General features: G+C 45.6%; 1 protein-coding gene across 1 annotated transcript in view; it reads right to left on the reverse strand.

The window, feature by feature from the left end:
* Positions 1–542: 542 nt before the first annotated feature.
* The window catches only part of LOC135898540 (solute carrier family 2, facilitated glucose transporter member 1-like), a 56063-nt gene continuing 37620 nt past the window's right edge, over positions 543–18985 (reverse strand). The window contains exons 7-11 of the mRNA XM_065427549.1: positions 18816–18914; positions 16651–16863; positions 10961–11036; positions 7137–7264; positions 543–4933 (exon numbers count right to left, since the gene is read on the reverse strand). Of these exons, the coding sequence (XP_065283621.1) occupies positions 4754–4933; positions 7137–7264; positions 10961–11036; positions 16651–16863; positions 18816–18914 (696 nt within the window). The 3' untranslated portion in view covers positions 543–4753. The remainder of the gene's footprint in view (positions 4934–7136; positions 7265–10960; positions 11037–16650; positions 16864–18815; positions 18915–18985) is intronic.

Raw genomic sequence — 18985 nt, forward strand, 5'->3', positions numbered from 1 at the left:
TTCCTCAAGTTTTTCTGGCAAAAGTCGCGTCGCTGACTCACCACTGAAGTTCAGTCGCTTTAAAGCGCGGCCTTTACTCCCCTCGTTGGTAGCGTGGCGGCGACAGTCGGCGCTCACGTGCGTCCATCAGAAAGACGCCTTTTTTCTTTTCACTCTTTGTAACGAAAAGTGGCCGAGTTCCTGTGCACCCTCGGCGACGAAGTTGTTAACACCTGTGGCGCGGTCTGGTAATTTTTAGTGGCATTTGAGAATATCAATTTTTCTTTGAAAGCTCATTCACTTTGAGGAAATTGACGGCCCACCTGGGCGAGTTGGTTGACATTGGGAAGTAAAACTCAAGGTCGAAAAATACAGCATCATAATAATTAGGTTTCATTCTGTCGGCGCCTCACACTAACACAGCTTTAAAACTAAGATACTACTGTAAAGTTATTTTTATTTGTTGTAAAAATTTGTTGGGCGATTGCCAACGCGTTTAATAAATGTTCTGCCTCGCGATCGTCACGAGGTTCCCCACAGCTTGCGAAAGTGAACAAAACACATTGCTACAACACACACGTTTATTTTTCTTGTCAATTATTGTACAAAAATAGTAGGAAATATGCCAGCGGCCTAAGATGCCTAAGCCAGCTGAGGCACTTCTTTGTACTTCTTAGTCCTGCATAACAGTCATGAATGTTGAATGTGGATAAATGAGAAAGAGAAGTATGAATAGAATAACAAACTTATGCTTGCGCTTTACGCTGTCAGCAACAGGCACGCTGCGTGCGACACAAATTTTGCGGAGAATTACTGCCTCCTGCCAGAAACATCGGATCCGGTGAGATGACTGTGTCCGTGGTTGTTCATCTGCAGGAGCAGCATTTCTGCTGCTTACGTCGGGGCAAACAAGAGCAGTTTTTGAAAGGAGCTTTGGGCAAAAGGTTACGTGAGGTTACTATACGTGGGGCAGGGTGTTTAGGAAATAGTTTGAGGCGATAAGTCTAACGTATCAAAAAAGCTACTTACCCATTCTGCAATTTCTTTATTTTGTTTTGTCGAACATTCAATTCTTTTATCTCCATAGTAAGCAGGCCAAAGATCATTTTGCTTAAGGATACAAAAGCACTTGGTATCGCAATCACCTTATTGCCTTATTTCTTTCCCTGCCGTCCAACAAAAGAACACAACGTTCCCAAGCTTGCGATTTTGATCCAATATGGCCAGAGCTTTCAAGACAACCGTAATGCACAAAACACGCCACTTCTAGAATGCTGAATGTTGCTACTTATGCTTGCTATAAGGGTATATGTGGCTTGCTGATAATAAAAGTGAGATTTTACGCGCCCTGATCTTAAGTACATTGTAAAAACAGTGCGTATCTACGTAAACGCAGATACGGAAAATTTAAATTATGGGATTGTACGTGCCAAAACCGCAATGTGATTATGAGGCAAACCGTAGTGAGGGACTCCGGAGATTTGGTCCACCTGGGGCTCTTTAACGTGCAACTAATATAAGTACACGGGTGTTTTCGCATTTCGTCCCCATCGAACGCAGACAGAGAAATCGCAACGATGACAGGGCTTCGACTTAGGCTGACCTCTCTTGGCACTTGCAGAAAAATGAAACGAAACAAAGTGTAAATTAGTGAAAGAGAAAAATTGCCGTTAAGCCGATGGCAGCAAGAAGCAACTAAGCTACTGTTACTGAGCGATGAGTGCTAGACAGGATTCTTAACTGCTAAATTAAGAAGCTACTGTCAGGCAGGCGACAATGTTTTGCTCATTCTAGAGCTTCCTTCACCTTGCACATTTCCGCAGATTTGATTTGCCGCGAAGTGTAAACTGCTTTTGTGGCAGACTCGGGAAGTAAAACTAAATAATATGCGTAATCCACACGAAAACCTAACCTCTTACTTCGAGACACGTCTATGGCGTTTAGATAAAGTATTTACTTTGTGAGGTGAATATGCTTTTATAACATCCCTCAAGTCTTCGCTACCTATATTACTAACGTGAAACCTGAAAAGGACAAACTATTTGCCACACAACCTCGCTCATTCGACGACAGTGCTGCTGAAGAAACAGAAAAGGATTAAGGTACGAATTTTCAGTAGCTGTTCGAACGGAAATAAAGGAAGAAAGAAATGTAAATCATTTCAATCACGCCACATCGTAATAGCAGACAACCTGAGCAAACGACCAAAAGGTTAAGGGGGAAAAAAACGTTGTTCAAGCAGTTTACCATTCAGAGTTTCTACACCCCTGCTTTAGGATTACTGCCTAGATTATCTTGTTGAAAATGTCTGGTTAGCTTCAGAACAGTGGCTAGCCGGGCTTGTTGGTACGAACACTACATGGTTAGCTTTCTTTTTTTTTTTACATTGCCAGGAAGGGGATTTACCTCTAATCCAACACGCGAGGCAAGGCTTGTGTTCAAGTATGGAGCTGTATAGCATGGATACATGTTCTCTATATTTTTCGCATATTCCAATAGGCTTTTCATTGTTACTTGTGCCATCGTTACCTTGTAGACATTCATATAGCGTTAAATACGACATCTTTAAGATAACTAGGCAAATGTATTGGTGTTGTAAAACGTAACGTTAGTTCTGCTAACAATTCACCACTTCCATCTCCTCTCCGTCCTTCGAAAGGAAAGGTCCGCCATAGCTACATGTATAGCTTTCACGGTGCATCGGTGGATCGTGATAGAGTATTTTGTGCACCTAAGTGTGCGGGCTCGTGTGATAAACTGTCATCTGTAGCCTTTCCGGCTCCCACTAAATATCTAATGCCTGTTCTTGTCGCCTTCAAGTGCGCTGCTTCTTCGATGTACATATTTGCCGAGCCACCATGAGTGACGTAGTAGAAACACGCGCCGCAGTCCCAAATATCTCACAACACTTTCGAATAATGTCCTGGCCATGGACGAAGACGTGAATTCGCCGAACGTTGGCCACGTGCCATTCATCGGTGTCCGTGTGTCGATCGGTGAAGAGGCAGAAGCTTTCAGCTCCTGCAGATTGCTAAGATAATAGAGAGTTTTAGAATTGGGGGCGCAAGGCGCTGGGCCCCCAAGCCGCGTTGCGTCGGTTGCTCTTGGGTGTAGGTGAGCAGCAGAGTTTGAGGATTGGGTCGAACGCAGACAGCGTTGGGTTGAGTGCTCGGTGCGCCGCAGTGTGGAAAATAGAAAGGTGCTTGAAAGCAAAAATAAATAAACCTCTTTTCTTACAAGTGAAAACAAACAGAATGCATTTTTGAGCAAAAAGAGAGAACAATAAAATCTAAGAAACGTAATCACTGTGTTATTACCGGTTAGTATTACGAATTAAGTGTGCGATTCTAAGCCAAGCAAAGCCAATCGAAGCCAAGTGCTCTTAGTTGGTGTTTTCTGTTACGCGCTGCGAAAAAACTGCGAGTTCACCCGCGTGAAATTGCGAAATCAGTCGAAGTAAATAAAGTTTGCTCTGCGACCATCTGCTGCACGCCATCGCTGTCACCCGCGAGGGTGGCCCAAGACGGCTTGGGGCCCCACGCTAGTTTTCGATTCTTGGGTCTTGGGTTAACGCGAACGCAACAACCCAAGACTGGCTTGGGTTCTGCGCATGCGCACTGGTGGCGCGCAATTTTCTTGGGTCCCCAAGCCGCTTGGGCCCCCAATTCTAAAACTCTCTAATTTGGCCGGTGGCTTCAGCCCAGACGCTCCCCAAACATGTCGTTCATGAAAAAGCGATTGCAGGTCTGTCTTTGCAGGACTACGTTCTCTGCAAAACTGCTGTCACACAGGACCGACCGTCGGCCGACTGTTTCTGCCAGCAACGTGTTATCGTGACGTCGGCTGCCATGTCGCATTGCGCTAACAGCAACAATAGCAAATAGTTGTTGCTGAATCCTATAAGAGACCGCTCGAGCCGGTGGTCGGCAGGCATGTTTTCGACGCGAACTCAGGGTCCTCGAACTCAGGTCAAACCTCGGGGTGCACGCGCACGGGCAAGTTCTTGTGGGCCGCAATGTGGCGGTGTAGGACGCGGGGTGAGGTTGGGAGTGTTGAAACATTACATAGAAACGGTGAGTCGACCGAACGCCACATGGTTAGCGTGCGAGAGCTGGGCGGGTACACGAGTTAGAGTGTCCTGCGAGGTTACCCGCAAGACCGCCTGCTGCATGTGAACCCAGCTCCCATCGGTCACGCCTCTGCTCGTTACGCCGCAATGCCCCACTTCTTGAAGTAGCGGGTGCTCGCATTGCTCACGCCGTGCTGAAATAAATGCTCTTGCTAAGAAAAGAAACGTATCGTGTCTTTGTGGAGCGAAACGCGAGTGCGCATAACAAGGAAAATAATGAAAAATGCTAGGCGCGGCTTCCAGGCACGCCTATAGGGGTCGGTCTACCTACGGTTCATCGATAAGTTTGTTTTCGTGGCGTCTTCGAAATAAATGGCGTCAGGCGGTGGTATTTCAGATTGTTCGTCTTGCTAGTGTTGGTGGTTACTAATTGTGATAAGCCGACATGACCACAACATTAATGACAAGTCGACCGATCGTCCACAATATTGATTGGTCGGTATCAAAGCCCGATCCTCCTAGTGTGACAGCGCCTCAAGCAGCGGTCTCCCTCCTCCTTCGCTGCCTCCAGTTTCACGACAGCCCATTCGATTGAACGCACACCGCGCGGGAACTGATCTTCGACCGCGTCCTGCGCTCAGGCCGGGCCCGCAGAGCCAGGCGTCGGCTCGTGCACGAGTCCGCAGAAACCACCGAGCATGGAGTTCACGCTCGTCCGTTGAGCTTGTTCAGGGCCACGTCCTCCTGGTAGACCCGCGCCCGGAAGATATTGGTGATGGCCTCGATGCTCTTGTTCTTCGTCTCCGGTAGCTTCTTGTAGATGAAGACCCAGAACAACACCAGCACCAGCGTGAAGATCAGGAAAGTGAAGTGCTCGATCTCCTCCTGCGCGACGCGTAGTGCCATCAATTTCCGCCTATATTTTCTATCACTACAAGTTTTAGTTACGGTCGTAATTTTTTACCTCCTCCAGGAATAAATTTAACCAATCTGCAGAACACTCGTTGAAACGCACTGAAGCATCACTTCGTAGCTTTGAGAGCTTAGTCTTTCTTTTTCAAAACTTTCTCTATTGAAATGATGTTGCCTGGAGGTTGCGCCGGCTGCTCTTGTATAACAGAATAATTGTGCTCAAAACGATCATCATAATAGAAGCAACTATTAGAAAAATATACATTCGCGTATGACGTATACCGGGGTGTTTTTCTTTTCGTTAGTAGGCCCAAAATTTTTAGAAATGGCCTGTGGCAGATATCACATTTCTGGTCCATGAGCTGGTCTACTCGAACAGGCGTACATTATTTGCAGGAAAAATATGCAATGTATAATCGAATAGTTAAAGATATGCACTAATTAATAAGCTTTTAACTAATTACCTTATGGCACACATTGCAATTTACAGATTCTAGCAGGTGAGACCTCAAGAGATAACTGCGTGTGCAAAACAAGTTGATAGAAAACACAAAGGAATCAATCTTGTATGCGTTTAATCGACCGACACCTGCAGTACAATATGAACCCTCAGCTTCCACGACTCACCAACACCTTCCTACATCGTCTGCGCCTTGTAACAGCTACACAAAGAACGACCTATTTATAAGTAAGCATGCGGGCGCTCCCACGCTATCGTGTGGACACGACGACGAGAGTGCATGCCACCTACACACCTCGGCTCTCCAAGCCCATTAGATACACGTGGACGTACCTAAAGGCACGCACATATACATAGAATGTTTCCGAAAATATGAAACACTAAAGATATATCAGCAATAGTCACCGTTGCTTACATGTAACACATGTCGTTGGCGCTGAATAACGGACACCGATCACAGAAATAAATGGGTAAAAGAAACAAGTGACGTGGGAGCCTTACTTACAACCGTCCTTTTCGTCGGAATCTTGATTTCCTTTCTTATCACAACGCATTGATTAAAAACACGTTTTATATACCGGTACAAATAAATATTTGCAGAGCTTTTTCATACACTTTCATAGCCTCGTCAAAGATCTATCGCAGATTAAGAACGAGTGCTTACTCTTTCTCAAGTAGCGTGCGTCCCGCCTTGTTGCTGATTAGCAACATGGAGAACAAGAACTCTCACTGACCACAAGGACTCACGAGTTTAATGTGTCAAGTGCTGAAGGAGGCGTGTTTCTGACCGACTCCGTGCTTTAGAAAATTGCAACAGCCATGCAGGCAGACGCAAAAGGAATGAACGCCTGCTGCCTTCACGATTACGCATGATAGCCTGCGAAAAAGAAAACCTGGGACAAGCGCTTCGTGATCCTGTGCTCTCCTCGTCCGTTGTTCGTTTTCCATATATGCGCTGTATATTATGTGCAATCATGTAAAATCAACCAGCCTGGAAGCTGCATTTTTTATGGGGTCCAGTTATCTAAATCAGTAACTGGACCCAGCCACGGGCACACGCTTGCGAATTCCCGGTGCGACCACTATGCTACGATGACTTAATATTTGAAGTGGTCGAAAGTAGAGGTCGAATCCTTGCTCTCTTTTCTTACGTTTGCCCCATTTACGTTTACAAACTTCCTAAAAGTTAAAGCGACGCTCGTGCGAAGTGATCTTTCTTTATTTAAACTCAAATTAAATTAGATATTCTGGTATTCAGTGCAGAAACCAAAATATGATTATGAGGCACGCCGTAGTGGGGAACTTCGGCATAATCCCGACCACCTGGGGTTGTTAGCGTGCACGCAATGCACGGTGCACGGGAATTTTTGCATTTCGCCATCATCGAAATGCAAAATTTCGGCAAGGATTTGATCCCGCGACCTCGGGATAAGCAGCGCAACACCAAAGCCACTACGTCACCACGGCGGCTCTCTTCAATTGGGCTAGGCGGACAACATGCCGAGAAAGAAAGAAAGAAAGAAAGAAAGAAAGAAAGAAAGAAAGAAAGAAAGAAAGAAAGAAAGAAAGAAAGAAAGAAAGAAAGAAAGAAAGAAAGAAAGAAAGAAAGACGGAAATGCGGTGCAGAAGCAACAAACGCAGAAGCTAGCGTAACATAGGCACAAAATATGCAAGTTTCTCTGTTGGTGGGCAATATCTCCGTTTGCCGAGCCTCACCATGAGGGGCAGGAAGGCGAGCCCTACGATGAAATTGGCCGCCCAGTTGACGGCCACCGCCAGGCTGGTAGCAATAGGACGGGCGCCCTGACCGAATAACTCCGTCACCAGGAACCACGGTATCGAGCCTGCGTAGTGTGGGCGTCACCTCAGCACTCGTTCCTCGTGCGCAAAGTCGTCACTCTGGCGCCACCATTTTATTTCAAAATAACAGTCAAGAAATTTCCAATACAGTGTGCGCATCTCGCACCGGGCGACGAATCGATAAATGTGATAATCCGTCAAAAATGGTTACCATCAAAAAGAAAATTAATGCAGGCGTGATAATACTGTAGCATAATCTACTTTAATTACATGACTCGTCTCGTTACACGTAACCTACACGTCCTGCAAGGTCATACGTGCTCTTGTTACTTTCATTGTCAGCGGTGCATCGGAATGCGAGGGCCGCGAGAGGAAAAAGGGGAGGGCATGCAGTTACACGGCCAGCACTAGCAGCGCGAAAGAAAACGGCTCCATCCGTGTCGAGCTGTGCCGTTTTCTCTTCTTTCCTTTCTTTTGCTTTGTGGCCGTTATCATCGCAGTGCGGTGGACTCACGGACAGTCTTGGCTGTAACCACGCAGTGCTAGTATGGTGAGGCTCCGTACTGCGTACGTCCTAAATGCGTCCTCGCCGCTAACACCCAGCTAGGCGTAGAAGAGTGAAGGCGTGCTCTTTGCACTCTCTGTAAATGTAAATAGCTCGCTTGTGAATACAGTTTGTCATACCTGTTCGAAGATCCCTAGCTGCTACTTCGCCCCCGCCGTGCTACATCACAGGGATCTCGTTCTTCAACTCCACGAAAAAAGGAATCTATCTATCTATCTATCTATCTATCTATCTATCTATCTATCTATCTATCTATCTATCTATCTATCTATCTATCTATCTATCTATCTATCTATCTATCTATCTATCTATCTATCTATCTGTCTATCTATCTATCTATCTGTCTGTCTATCTGTCTATCTATCTATCTATCTATCTATCTATCTATCTATCTATCTATCTATCTATCTATCTATCTATCTATCTATCTATCTATCTATCTATCTATCTATCTATCTATCTGTCTGTCTGTCTGTCTGTCTATCTGTCTGTCTGTCTGTCTGTCTGTCTGTCTGTCTGTCTGTCTGTCTGTCTGTCTGTCTGTCTGTCTGTCTGTCTGTCTGTCTGTCTGTCTGTCTGTCTGTCTGTCTGTCTGTCTGTCTGTCTGTCTGTCTGTCTGTCTGTCTGTCTGTCTGTCTGTCTGTCTGTCTGTCTGTCTGTCTGTCTGTCTGTCTGTCTGTCTGTCTGTCTGTCTGTCTGTCTGTCTGTCTGTCTGTCTGTCTGTCTGTCTGTCTGTCTGTCTGTCTGTCTGTCTGTCTGTCTGTCTGTCTGTCTGTCTGTCTGTCTGTCTGTCTGTCTGTCTGTCTGTCTGTCTGTCTGTCTGTCTGTCTGTCTGTCTGTCTGTCTGTCTGTCTGTCTGTCTGTCTGTCTGTCTGTCTGTCTGTCTGTCTGTCTGTCTGTCTGTCTGTCTGTCTGTCTGTCTGTCTGTCTGTCTGTCTGTCTGTCTGTCTGTCTGTCTGTCTGTCTGTCTGTCTGTCTGTCTGTCTGTCTGTCTGTCTGTCTGTCTGTCTGTCTGTCTGTCTGTCTGTCTGTCTGTCTGTCTGTCTGTCTGTCTGTCTGTCTGTCTGTCTGTCTGTCTGTCTGTCTGTCTGTCTGTCTGTCTGTCTGTCTGTCTGTCTGTCTGTCTGTCTGTCTGTCTGTCTGTCTGTCTGTCTGTCTGTCTGTCTGTCTGTCTGTCTGTCTGTCTGTCTGTCTGTCTGTCTGTCTGTCTGTCTGTCTGTCCGTCCGTCCGTCCGTCCGTCCGTCTGTCTGTCTGTCCGTCCGTCCGTCCGTCCGTCCGTCCGTCCGTCCGTCCGTCCGTCCGTCCGTCCGTCCGTCCGTCCGTCCGTCCGTCCGTCCGTCCGTCCGTCCGTCCGTCCTATTCTATCGTCCGTCCGTCCGTCCGTCCGTCCGTCCGTCCGTCCGTCTGGTCTGGGGTCTGGTCTGGTCTGTCTGTCTGTCTGTCTGTCTGTCTGTCTGTCTGTCTGTCTGTCTGTCTGGTCTGGTCTGGTCTGGTCTGGTCTGGTCTGGTCTGGTCTGGTCTGGTCTGGTCTGGTCTGTCTGTCTGTCTGTCTGTGCATGCTCTTAAGCCGACCCACTGGAACAAGCTGTCTGCCAGCTTCGGCCACTACGTAGGTGCTCGCGGTCGTGATGCCGGCATGGTCGTTCCGTCGTCGTCACTCAGCCTTGTAATTCGACTCTCATCGTACCGTCGTCGTCACGCCATTGTCGTCATACCGTCGTCGCCATCCCATTGCTTCATACCGTTCTCATGCCATCATCGTCATATAATCGTCGTCATGCATTCGCTGTCATACCATCGTTGCGATATCGTCGTGGTTCTTCCAGCTTCGTCATTTTTTTTTTCAACTTCGCCCTCACGCCGTCGTCGTCACAGAGTAATCGTCATACTGGGTCATCATGCTGTCGTCGCCACGCTGTTCTTCTACCATCGTCATCAGTTAAGCAATGTCATCACATTGTCGTCATAACGCCTTGACTGTTAAATCTACGCCAATCTTTCTTAGTCATTCTATTGTAATTACGTTGTCGTGATTCAATCGCGATTATATCGCCGCTTTCATGCCACTGTCATCATTGCATCGTCCTCACACATTCGCTATTATGCATCTGTTGTCATGAAGAGGTCGCCGTGACGTCGTGGTCGTGCCAGCTTTGAGATCCCGCTCTCCTGATACCATTGTCGTCATACAGGATTCATGACGCCGCCATCGTCACGTCATTGTCGCCATACACTCCTCGTCGTCCCCTTGTCCTCATACTGTTGCCATGCCATATCGCCATTGCGTCATCGTCATCCAATCGTCGTCATACCGTTGTCGTTATGCCGTCATCGCCGTGCCGCTTTCGTCAACCCACAGACGTCATTTCTTCTTCGTCATTCTGTTGTAATTATGCTGTCGTCAACCAATCGTGATTTTGCCGCCGTTTTCATGCCAATATCGTCATATCCTCGTCGTCAGGTACTCAACATCACGCAACCGTTGTCATACCATATCTCATACCGTTGAGGTCGTGTCATCGTTGTTATTCCAGCTTCGTCATCCGGTTGTCGTCATAGCGTCATCGTTCCGCCATCGTCGTCATGCATTCGTAGTTCTCCCACGGTCCTCACGTCGTTGTCCCTGCTGTCATCGTTATACCATCGTCATCTCATTGTCATCGTCGTCATACCGCCTTTGTCTTTCCATCGACGTCATTCCATCGTTTTCGCTGCGTCGGCGCCATGCAGACGTCGTCGTGCCGCCATGCTCGTGGGCGACGTTGGCAAGCGAGTGTTATTGCAAAGTGGGACGATACCGCAGTAGGTCGCGTACAGACGAAGCAAGTGAAGTCTCAAGATGACCACCACAGATATCAAATAAACCTGACTTCAGAAATACGGTCTGTCGCTGCATTGTTCAAATGCTAATCGCATTGATCGGCAGTCATAGTGAGATGAGTTCTGCCCTAATATTTTATAGGCTACGGCTACGAATGGCATGCGCACAGTTAATCTCTGTTTATTGATCCTCTCTGTAATTGATGGTGGTATTTATTGCAGTCATCTTCAAGAATTCAACAGATATATTTGATGTCTAACACAATTCTCCCAAAAATGCCGACGACATAATTCTTTCTGCTCGCGTAAAACATAAATTAGCCAGAAACTGAGCTCCGAAATGAATATGCGTACCTGGGCCAACAGCGAATGTGATGACGAACATCGCAAGACCCGCGATGCTGATGTAGGACACCCACGTAGCGTATTCCTGCGGTAGAAATAGATAGAGAGACAGATTGTAATGGACGTTGAAAATGTCAGCGCTGCTATATGCGGGGCCTGCTACTTTAGACGAGGTGCTTGAGATGAAATAAAGAGGAAAATAATGCAAAAGAATTAAATACATACTGCTTTCATCACCATCAGTACTAAATGACAATTTTTTAGCTGCATTTTTAGCTATGATTGTAGCCCTTCGTAAACTAAACAGAACAACACGTTCCGCAGTGGTCGTGACGGATTCTCTGTCTCTGTGCTCCTCCCTGTCGCGCGCGCGTGTGTGCGTGTGCGTGTGTGTGCGTGTGTGCGTGTGCGTGTGTGCGTGTGTGTGCGTGTGCGTGCGTGTGTGTGTGTGTGTGTGTGTGTGCGTGTGTGTGTGCGCGTGTGCGTGTGCGTGTGTGGTCCTGACGAAGTGCAAGTACAGCCATTCCTTGTATCTGATGTGTAGCTGTTCAAATGGACGCACATCTCCTAAAATTCACGGTGTTCATTTATGTTCAAGCGAGTATATAGATGTTTCTTTTGGGTTCCTGTATGCTTAGCTTCTTCAAACTATTTTCGTGAACCAGTGTGCTACTTCCCTTTATCTCCCCACCCCTTTCCTAGTGTGTTGTCACGGGTCCTCAGGGCAAATGAATGAATTAATTAATTCCCCCTCACTTTCATTCCGGACCTTAGCACTATCCGCATGGCCTACGCGTTTGCATAACAGTAGGGCGAAGCTACAAATCGCACGTGAAGCTAGGGGGACCGCTTCAAATCCAGAACACTGCCAGAAATGTTACCTCCTGTGAACCTCTTCCTAACAAAGAGAAACACGTTGTAAACAAGCTGAACACTTTCCGTTCTATTTCCACCAGTATAAACCACAGCCTCGTACGCGCTTTGACTGCTGCTTGAATGAGCCTCATGCGCTGCAACCACCAGTGAATAAAAATAAGACAGTGATCTAGAAGAATAAACCAGTGCACTACTCTGTTCTTTACTTTCTGTCGACACACACCATGCCAGTAGGCAGAGTTTACCTAGAGTTTCACAACTATTGATCCAAAAGCTGCAATTAGCTGTTGGCAGCAGCCATGGGTGGGCTCGTTTAACCTCGCTTGATTTGACAGAGGTTTTCTTCTTTTTTAATAAGATAATGCGTTCACATCGTCGTATTGGCATATACCTTAGAAGCTTGCGCATGTGCCTGCGTAGCGCGCTCAAAATTGTTCAGCAGAGTGTGCTTCTACCCAATAAGAGTACTTATTGAGTAAAGCCCACGTTACTCGTAACTCTCACCTTTTCTTCAGCGAGCGATAACTGACAATAAATGTACCTTTATTCACGCGTGCAACGACATAGCAATAACATGCGTATATCTCGTTGTAAATGAATGATTTTTTAAAAAATCAAGATACCCCCAAGGGCCCTCATTACGAAGGTACTACAGGGGGACGGGGGCACAGGCGCACAGGCGTTGGTCACAGACTATACATCATACTAACAAAGAAAACAAAAGGAAGCACAATATAATATAGAGTAAAAACATAGCGCATGTACAAAATGAGTCACAAACGTTGCAGACAACACATTAGGGCATATTGGGAGAACATAAGGCTACCGCAATGAAAAGCAAACAGCAACAGACACCACCGGATAAAAACACCGCGGAGTCCAAAAAAAGTAATAATAATAAGATTACGGGGCAAGTCGTGAGCGAATTAGATCTTGAAACTTAGTTAAGTTGGGTTCCGCGGCAATTTCTGATGGCAAGGCGTTCCATTTAGTTATTGTGCGTAGTAAGAACGGATATATGCTTAATGGGATGACTGGAAGTTAATACGTTTGACTTTATATGGGGGGCCACGACATCAAAAGATAACTGGTGGTGTCTGAATTAATTCCATACGACATGAAGGATGGTGCTAAAGCTTATGAATCGCCCAGCACGGTTTTGCAAGGCTTCGTTGTTACTGAGGGTATCAGTTTGTTCGGGGTCCTATATGGCAGATGCGTGTTCTAGTTTGGGACGGATTAATGCGGTGTATACGCTAGTTTTTCCAGTGTCGGTGTAGGCGTCGACATCGGCGGAGTTGTCCATGATAGAAAATTTCCGTGTAAATCTAGGTACATATAATACCACGCCTTGCTATAAGGCATGCGGTATATGCGGGTTATATTGCCACACCATTCTATCACTAAAGTTGCTCATACCTTGTCTTACATGCTTGACAAAGTTATTCCTCGTGTTTTGAGAATGACAGCCCCACAAGCAAATGTCACGAAACAAAGCACCGACAGTTTTTGCTAAACCTTCTCAGACTTAAATATTAAAAGTGCGATACCATATCATAAACATGAAACATGTAATTTTCTTGGTGCGCTGTGAACCACCTCCGGGTTCGGCCCACGCAAAAGGCCGCGTTTCTAGCAGAAAGCTCGCCTTCGTGCATAGCGTTCGCCGCCAGCGTTTCCGGGTAAACATTACGGTCACATAAGCTACAGTTGCCGGGAGGCGTAAGCTGTCGGGGAGCTTTGAATGCTCTCGTGTTCCACTCTTAAAGGCGAAACTTAAGCGTCCTCCAAATGATTTAATATGAATTGGGACTTCTTTTAAACTATGTTTAAGTCCAAGTTTACGGTCAGCGGAGGCAAGGGTAACATTAAAATGTTTACTCCATGATGAGCTTGACTGAAGGTTGATGCCAAGGTACTTGTAAGTTGTGATGAATTCTGCAGCGCTCTTATCAATAAAGTAGGGGGTTGCAATTCGTGGCCTATTGGCGAAAGACATGAGTTTATGTTTGGAAATATTAATGGCTGTAACCAATTTGAACACCATGCACAAATCTCTTCTAGGCTGGTTTGTCGTAAATGGCTATAAGTGTTAGATGTTACACATCGATAATGTAGACGGGCATCGGCAAAAAGTATGAGTTTGGACGTCACAGAACTAGGAAAATCATTATTATAAATTAGAAAAAATAAAATCCCAAGTACGCTGCATGCCTTGTGGAACTCCAGACGTAACATCAGCATAACATGAGGTAGAATTGTTAACTCATGTAAACTGAATTTTATACGAGAGAAAATCGGCATCCCATGCAATTATATTAGATTGAATGTTAAGTCGTGTAAGTTTAAGTAACAACCTACGGTGTGGAAAGCGATCAAATGCCTTAGAAAAATATAAAAATATTGCGTCAACTGGAAAACCAGCGTCTATCAGTGCGTGTATGTCTTTAATAAGTCCGGCAAGTTGGGTGCCGCAGGAGTTTGTGTGATGTGCTCGAGTAATTTACAAATATTGCTGGCTAAAGGGATGGGACGAGAATTTAACAAATAATAAATAGCCGGCCGCCCTCTAAAGGAAAGGCCGAGTTTTGCAAAAGATATTGTAGTCGAGACGTACCTGTCATGAACTTGTGACTATGGGAAGCCATCAGGGCTACAATTGATAAGCACTAGGTCGAAGTTGGAAGACAAAATGAAAACGTTCTGTTAGTTTATTCGTACCAGAGAAGCGAACGTAGTCTGGCAACACCGCAGTTCAGGGCACTGCAGCTAAGAGAGCGGGAAAGGTTGAATGAAAGGCAGAGCGTTCGATCAGGACTGGGCGCCCGAACAAGCAGTGACCTCAGTGACCTCACATTTTTTAAAAACTTTTGTGGGCTTTCATTACTGCTGCGAAAGAAGTTCGAAGTAAAACTGCAGCCTAAAGGAAACAACTGCATAAGGTGCGTCTAAACAATCTCTGCAACTTTTTCGTCCTTTCCATATGGAGTAGCGTGCTAGGAATGCCGCCACGCATACCCCTCCATGATGCATCAAATCTCTCTCTCTCTGTGCAACTTTCTAACCTAATTTATGGCCAATAAACGGATCTTTAAAGATTGATTTAATGATATAGTTATAGGTGATAATTTGCTTATACAATTACCAAGTAGCAAGCAGAGCTCAGTACGAGAAAGAGAGCACTGACACCGGCCACATAAATATGCTGTGATGGTAATGGTAATGGCCAGTGAGCAATGCATGCTCACTGACCTGGAGAGGCAAAGCAGAAGACTTGGTCTAAAAATTAATCTGCAGAAAACTAAAGTAATGTTTAACAGTCTCGTAAGAGAACAGCAGTTTATAATAGGTAGCGAGGCACTGGAAGGAGTAAGGGAATACATCTACTTAGGGCAGGTAGTGACCGCGGATCCGGATCATGAGACGGAAATAATCAGAAGAATAAGAATGGGCTGGGGTGCGTTTGGCAGGCATCCTGAGATCATGAACGGCAGGTTTCCGTTATCCCTCAAGAGAAAAGTGTATTATAGCTGTGTCTTACCAGTACTCACCTGCGGGGCGGAAACCTGGAGGCTTACGAAAAGGGTTCTACTTAAATTGAGGACGACGCAACGAGCTATGGAAAGAAGAATGATGAGTGTAACATTGGGGGATAAGAAAAGAGCACATTGGGTGAGGGAAAAAAACGCGAGTTAATGACATCTTAGTTGGAATCAAGAAAAAGAAATGGACATGGGCAGAACATGCAATGAGGAGGGAAGATAACCGATGGTCATTAAGGGTTACGGACTGGATTCCAAGGGAAGGGAAGCGTAGCAGGGGGCGGCAGAAAGTTAGGTGGGCAGATGAGATTAAGAAGTTTGCAGGGACGACATGGCCACAATTAGTACATGACCGGGGTAGTTGGAGAAGTATGGGAGAGGCCTTTGCCCTGCAGTGGCCATAACCAGGCTGATGATGATGATGATGATGAATGGTAAATTGTTTTAAAATGTTAAAGATTACTGCGGGTACAAGTAAAAGGCGGTGCAGCTCCTGCACGGAAGCCTTCACAAGAAGCATTCCTCGTGGGATCCTCAACATTCGTTTGTCCGTTCTTTTAAGCGTCTTGGCTCTATAGCTTTTTAAAGCATTTTAGCATCTTTATGTCGTCGGTATCTCTAATATTTTTCCCCATTACTTAAATGTTCAGTGACCACTTCCCAACCAGGCGAGTTTCCATCATACCCTCAACTTCATAATTAGAGAATAAAATGCATTACAAAAATCTTCCGAATGATTTAGAACTGTTTTGAGCCCGTTAGTCCTATTCTTATACGACGTGCAACTGTTATTTAAATTCGGCAAGTGCTTTTTGAAACTCTGTGGCAGGTGACAACCGGATCAGCACAAACTCTACGTACTTGCTTAAAATGAGATGCTTTGTCTCTCCGCTTTGCGCCCCTGTGTCATTGCAGGCGAAGCACTACACTTAGTTTAAAAAAGTGCTTGGCTTGATTTCTTTTTCGGCAAAGAACACATGGTGATGCTCTTTTGCGTTCACAGTAGGGCCACATAGAATGATTTACGACAAAATTGACTGTGTAAAACACGACTGAAGGAACACACGGCCGTCATCAAGATAGAATTGTTTGAAAAATTACATTGTTGATACAAGTGATAAGAGTGAGGGACTGTCTTCTAAGTTCCTGGCGAAAGCGCATTGCTATGTGTCAGAAAGAAATTGCACAGTCAGCAGATTTATCCCTGCCAACAAGCACAGCTGTTGCGGAGGATGATCGTTTCGTTAACACTTCTGGGCATTGCACTGCGAAGGTTTTCACCTTGAGGGCGAGCGTGATGGTGAGTACGACGGTGCAGAGCGCCATGCCGGCGAGGCCAGTGAGCAGCAGTGTCCGGCGGCCCGCACGTTCTACGATGACCATGGAGACCAGCGTCATGAGGACGTTGACCAGGCCCAGGCCGAGCGTGGCGCGCAGGGCCCCTTCGGGGGACAGGCCCGCCGTCTTGAAGATGTCCGTCGAGAAGAAGATGGCCTGCAGTGGTGGTCAAGTGCTCTCACTGAATTAAGAAAATACTGATTCGATCGGCGGCTTAATCATCTATATGCTTCTCTAAATGTTCAAACTATAAAATACTTATTTCGTCCCCCACCCCCCAAAGAAGAAGTGTACTACGCAAGTTTGAAAACGCTAAAAAATACGCTATTCGAGAGCCATAGCGAAGGAAGGCGGCGATTAGAAGAAATTATTACCGACAGACATTACATTCCCAGGTAATAAAATTATTAAAACTTCTAGAAAATAAAACGGATTTCCAAAAAAAGAAATGTTTCTTCTGGTTCAAGCAAGAAGCTAGAAATTTTCTTATTTCCAACAAAATGTCGTTTACATAAGAGGCAAGACTTTTTCTACGAGCAGTGAAATGTGCCGCGGCAAATGACTGATGTTTCGCGTAATTTCTTTTAACAGTTACGGATGTGCCTCGTGCTTCAATTACGATCAATATATGCGCATTAGCTGTCTTCGCTTCGTTCATTTCTTACTACCACATTATGATTTTATGCATACATTGATGGTACAAGCGCGTCATTTCGCATGCTCTGATGCTTATTTTATTGTTTATTAATACAATGAGGGATGCTACGCTGTTTAACGGCAATGTGTGTTTATAACTGATATTTCTTATGCTTCTAGAATTTTTTGCCTTTTAATGGTATTGCGTGAGGTTTGCGCGAGCTAATCTATACAATGTAACTATCTTATTGGTATATTTGTAAAGGGCGTCGAGGCAACGTCCGGCAATTTAGCCTTCAGCCTAGGGCTCTTCTAAGACACTGTCCAAGGAACCAAATAAGTGAAAGGAAATAAAATGAAAATAAGCACATGATAGAAACTCACAATTAGGCATAGTCGAGTGGGTTAATGCTGACCATCTTCAGGATGTCCGTTAAGCGCCTAACGAGTGCACCTAACTGATAGCGGCTGCTACGCGCATGGAATCAAAGCCACTTTGCATTTCTTCGAGCGCCCACTTCATGCAAGTCGTAAGCAAAGCAACGTGAGCTCTGGTTTTTCTTTTGTCCAGAGCCGGTGATTGCACCTTTCCGCAATCACTGCTTCCGACCACACGGAGGCATATCAGTGACAGCAAAGGCTTGCAGCTCACCACTCACGCTGTGACGAAGAATTGATAAACTGAGAGCGAAAAGGGGTGAGAGAACATCGCTTAAGCAAAAGTAACCTCTCTTCTTTTCGGAAATCTGTCTTCCCCCTTGAACCACATGGCAACGTAATTACTGTTTCTGATTTTCTGAGTTTGATTTTCTCTTTATCAATTACCGTAATGTAGGGCGTTTTTTGTCGAATGGTAGATAAGTCAGTGTCGTACGCACAACGGCACGAAAGGGCACGGTGCGCCGCACTTCAGTAACTCAAAGCCGCGCCACGAAAGCGGTGCTCTTATCACTATGAAGCTCAAAGTGCTTTCGCTGCCGCTGATTTGCAATTCCAAGAACGAAAAAATCGTGTGTGTAATACACAAAGCTTCCCCTAAAAGAGATATGTGTAGGAACCTGTGATTTTCGCACAAGCAAAGGCATTTAAAGAACTCATGTAAAAAAAATCTATAATGACACGAAACTGGAAATGACTAGAACAAAATATTCGACATATGATGGATATTCATATGACATTTTAGACAGAGAATTGGTGTGGCAGTTGGTCTGGCTTAACTAACGGAGATATCAATTATGCTCTACGGTATTCTCGTACTGGTCCTTCTGCTGTTTTATTCTCCCGCTCATTATTTCATAAGGCCTTCCCTGTAGGGTTGTTCCAACATAAAATAACGTAGATGCTACGCTTGTATATTTTACACAAACGCAACCGGGTGAATGCAAGGTGTTCCACAGTCGCCTGGTGCATACACTTGTGTCTCAAATACATGCACCGGTGTGCAGTCAAATAATGAGTGTCGAAGAACTCACCGCGTTAATTCCGGACAGCTGCTGGGCTAACATGACCATCAACGAGATGATAAGCGGTGCTCGAAGAGCAGCGTTGCGAATCATTTCTGGCAAAGTCACCTGCACATATACAGGAAACGATGGGCGCCCAGGAAAACTCAGCTAGAGGAAAGGTATATCGCAAATTATCA

This window comes from Dermacentor albipictus, chromosome 2, assembly GCF_038994185.2.
Source record: "Dermacentor albipictus isolate Rhodes 1998 colony chromosome 2, USDA_Dalb.pri_finalv2, whole genome shotgun sequence".
NCBI lineage: Eukaryota > Metazoa > Arthropoda > Arachnida > Ixodida > Ixodidae > Dermacentor > Dermacentor albipictus.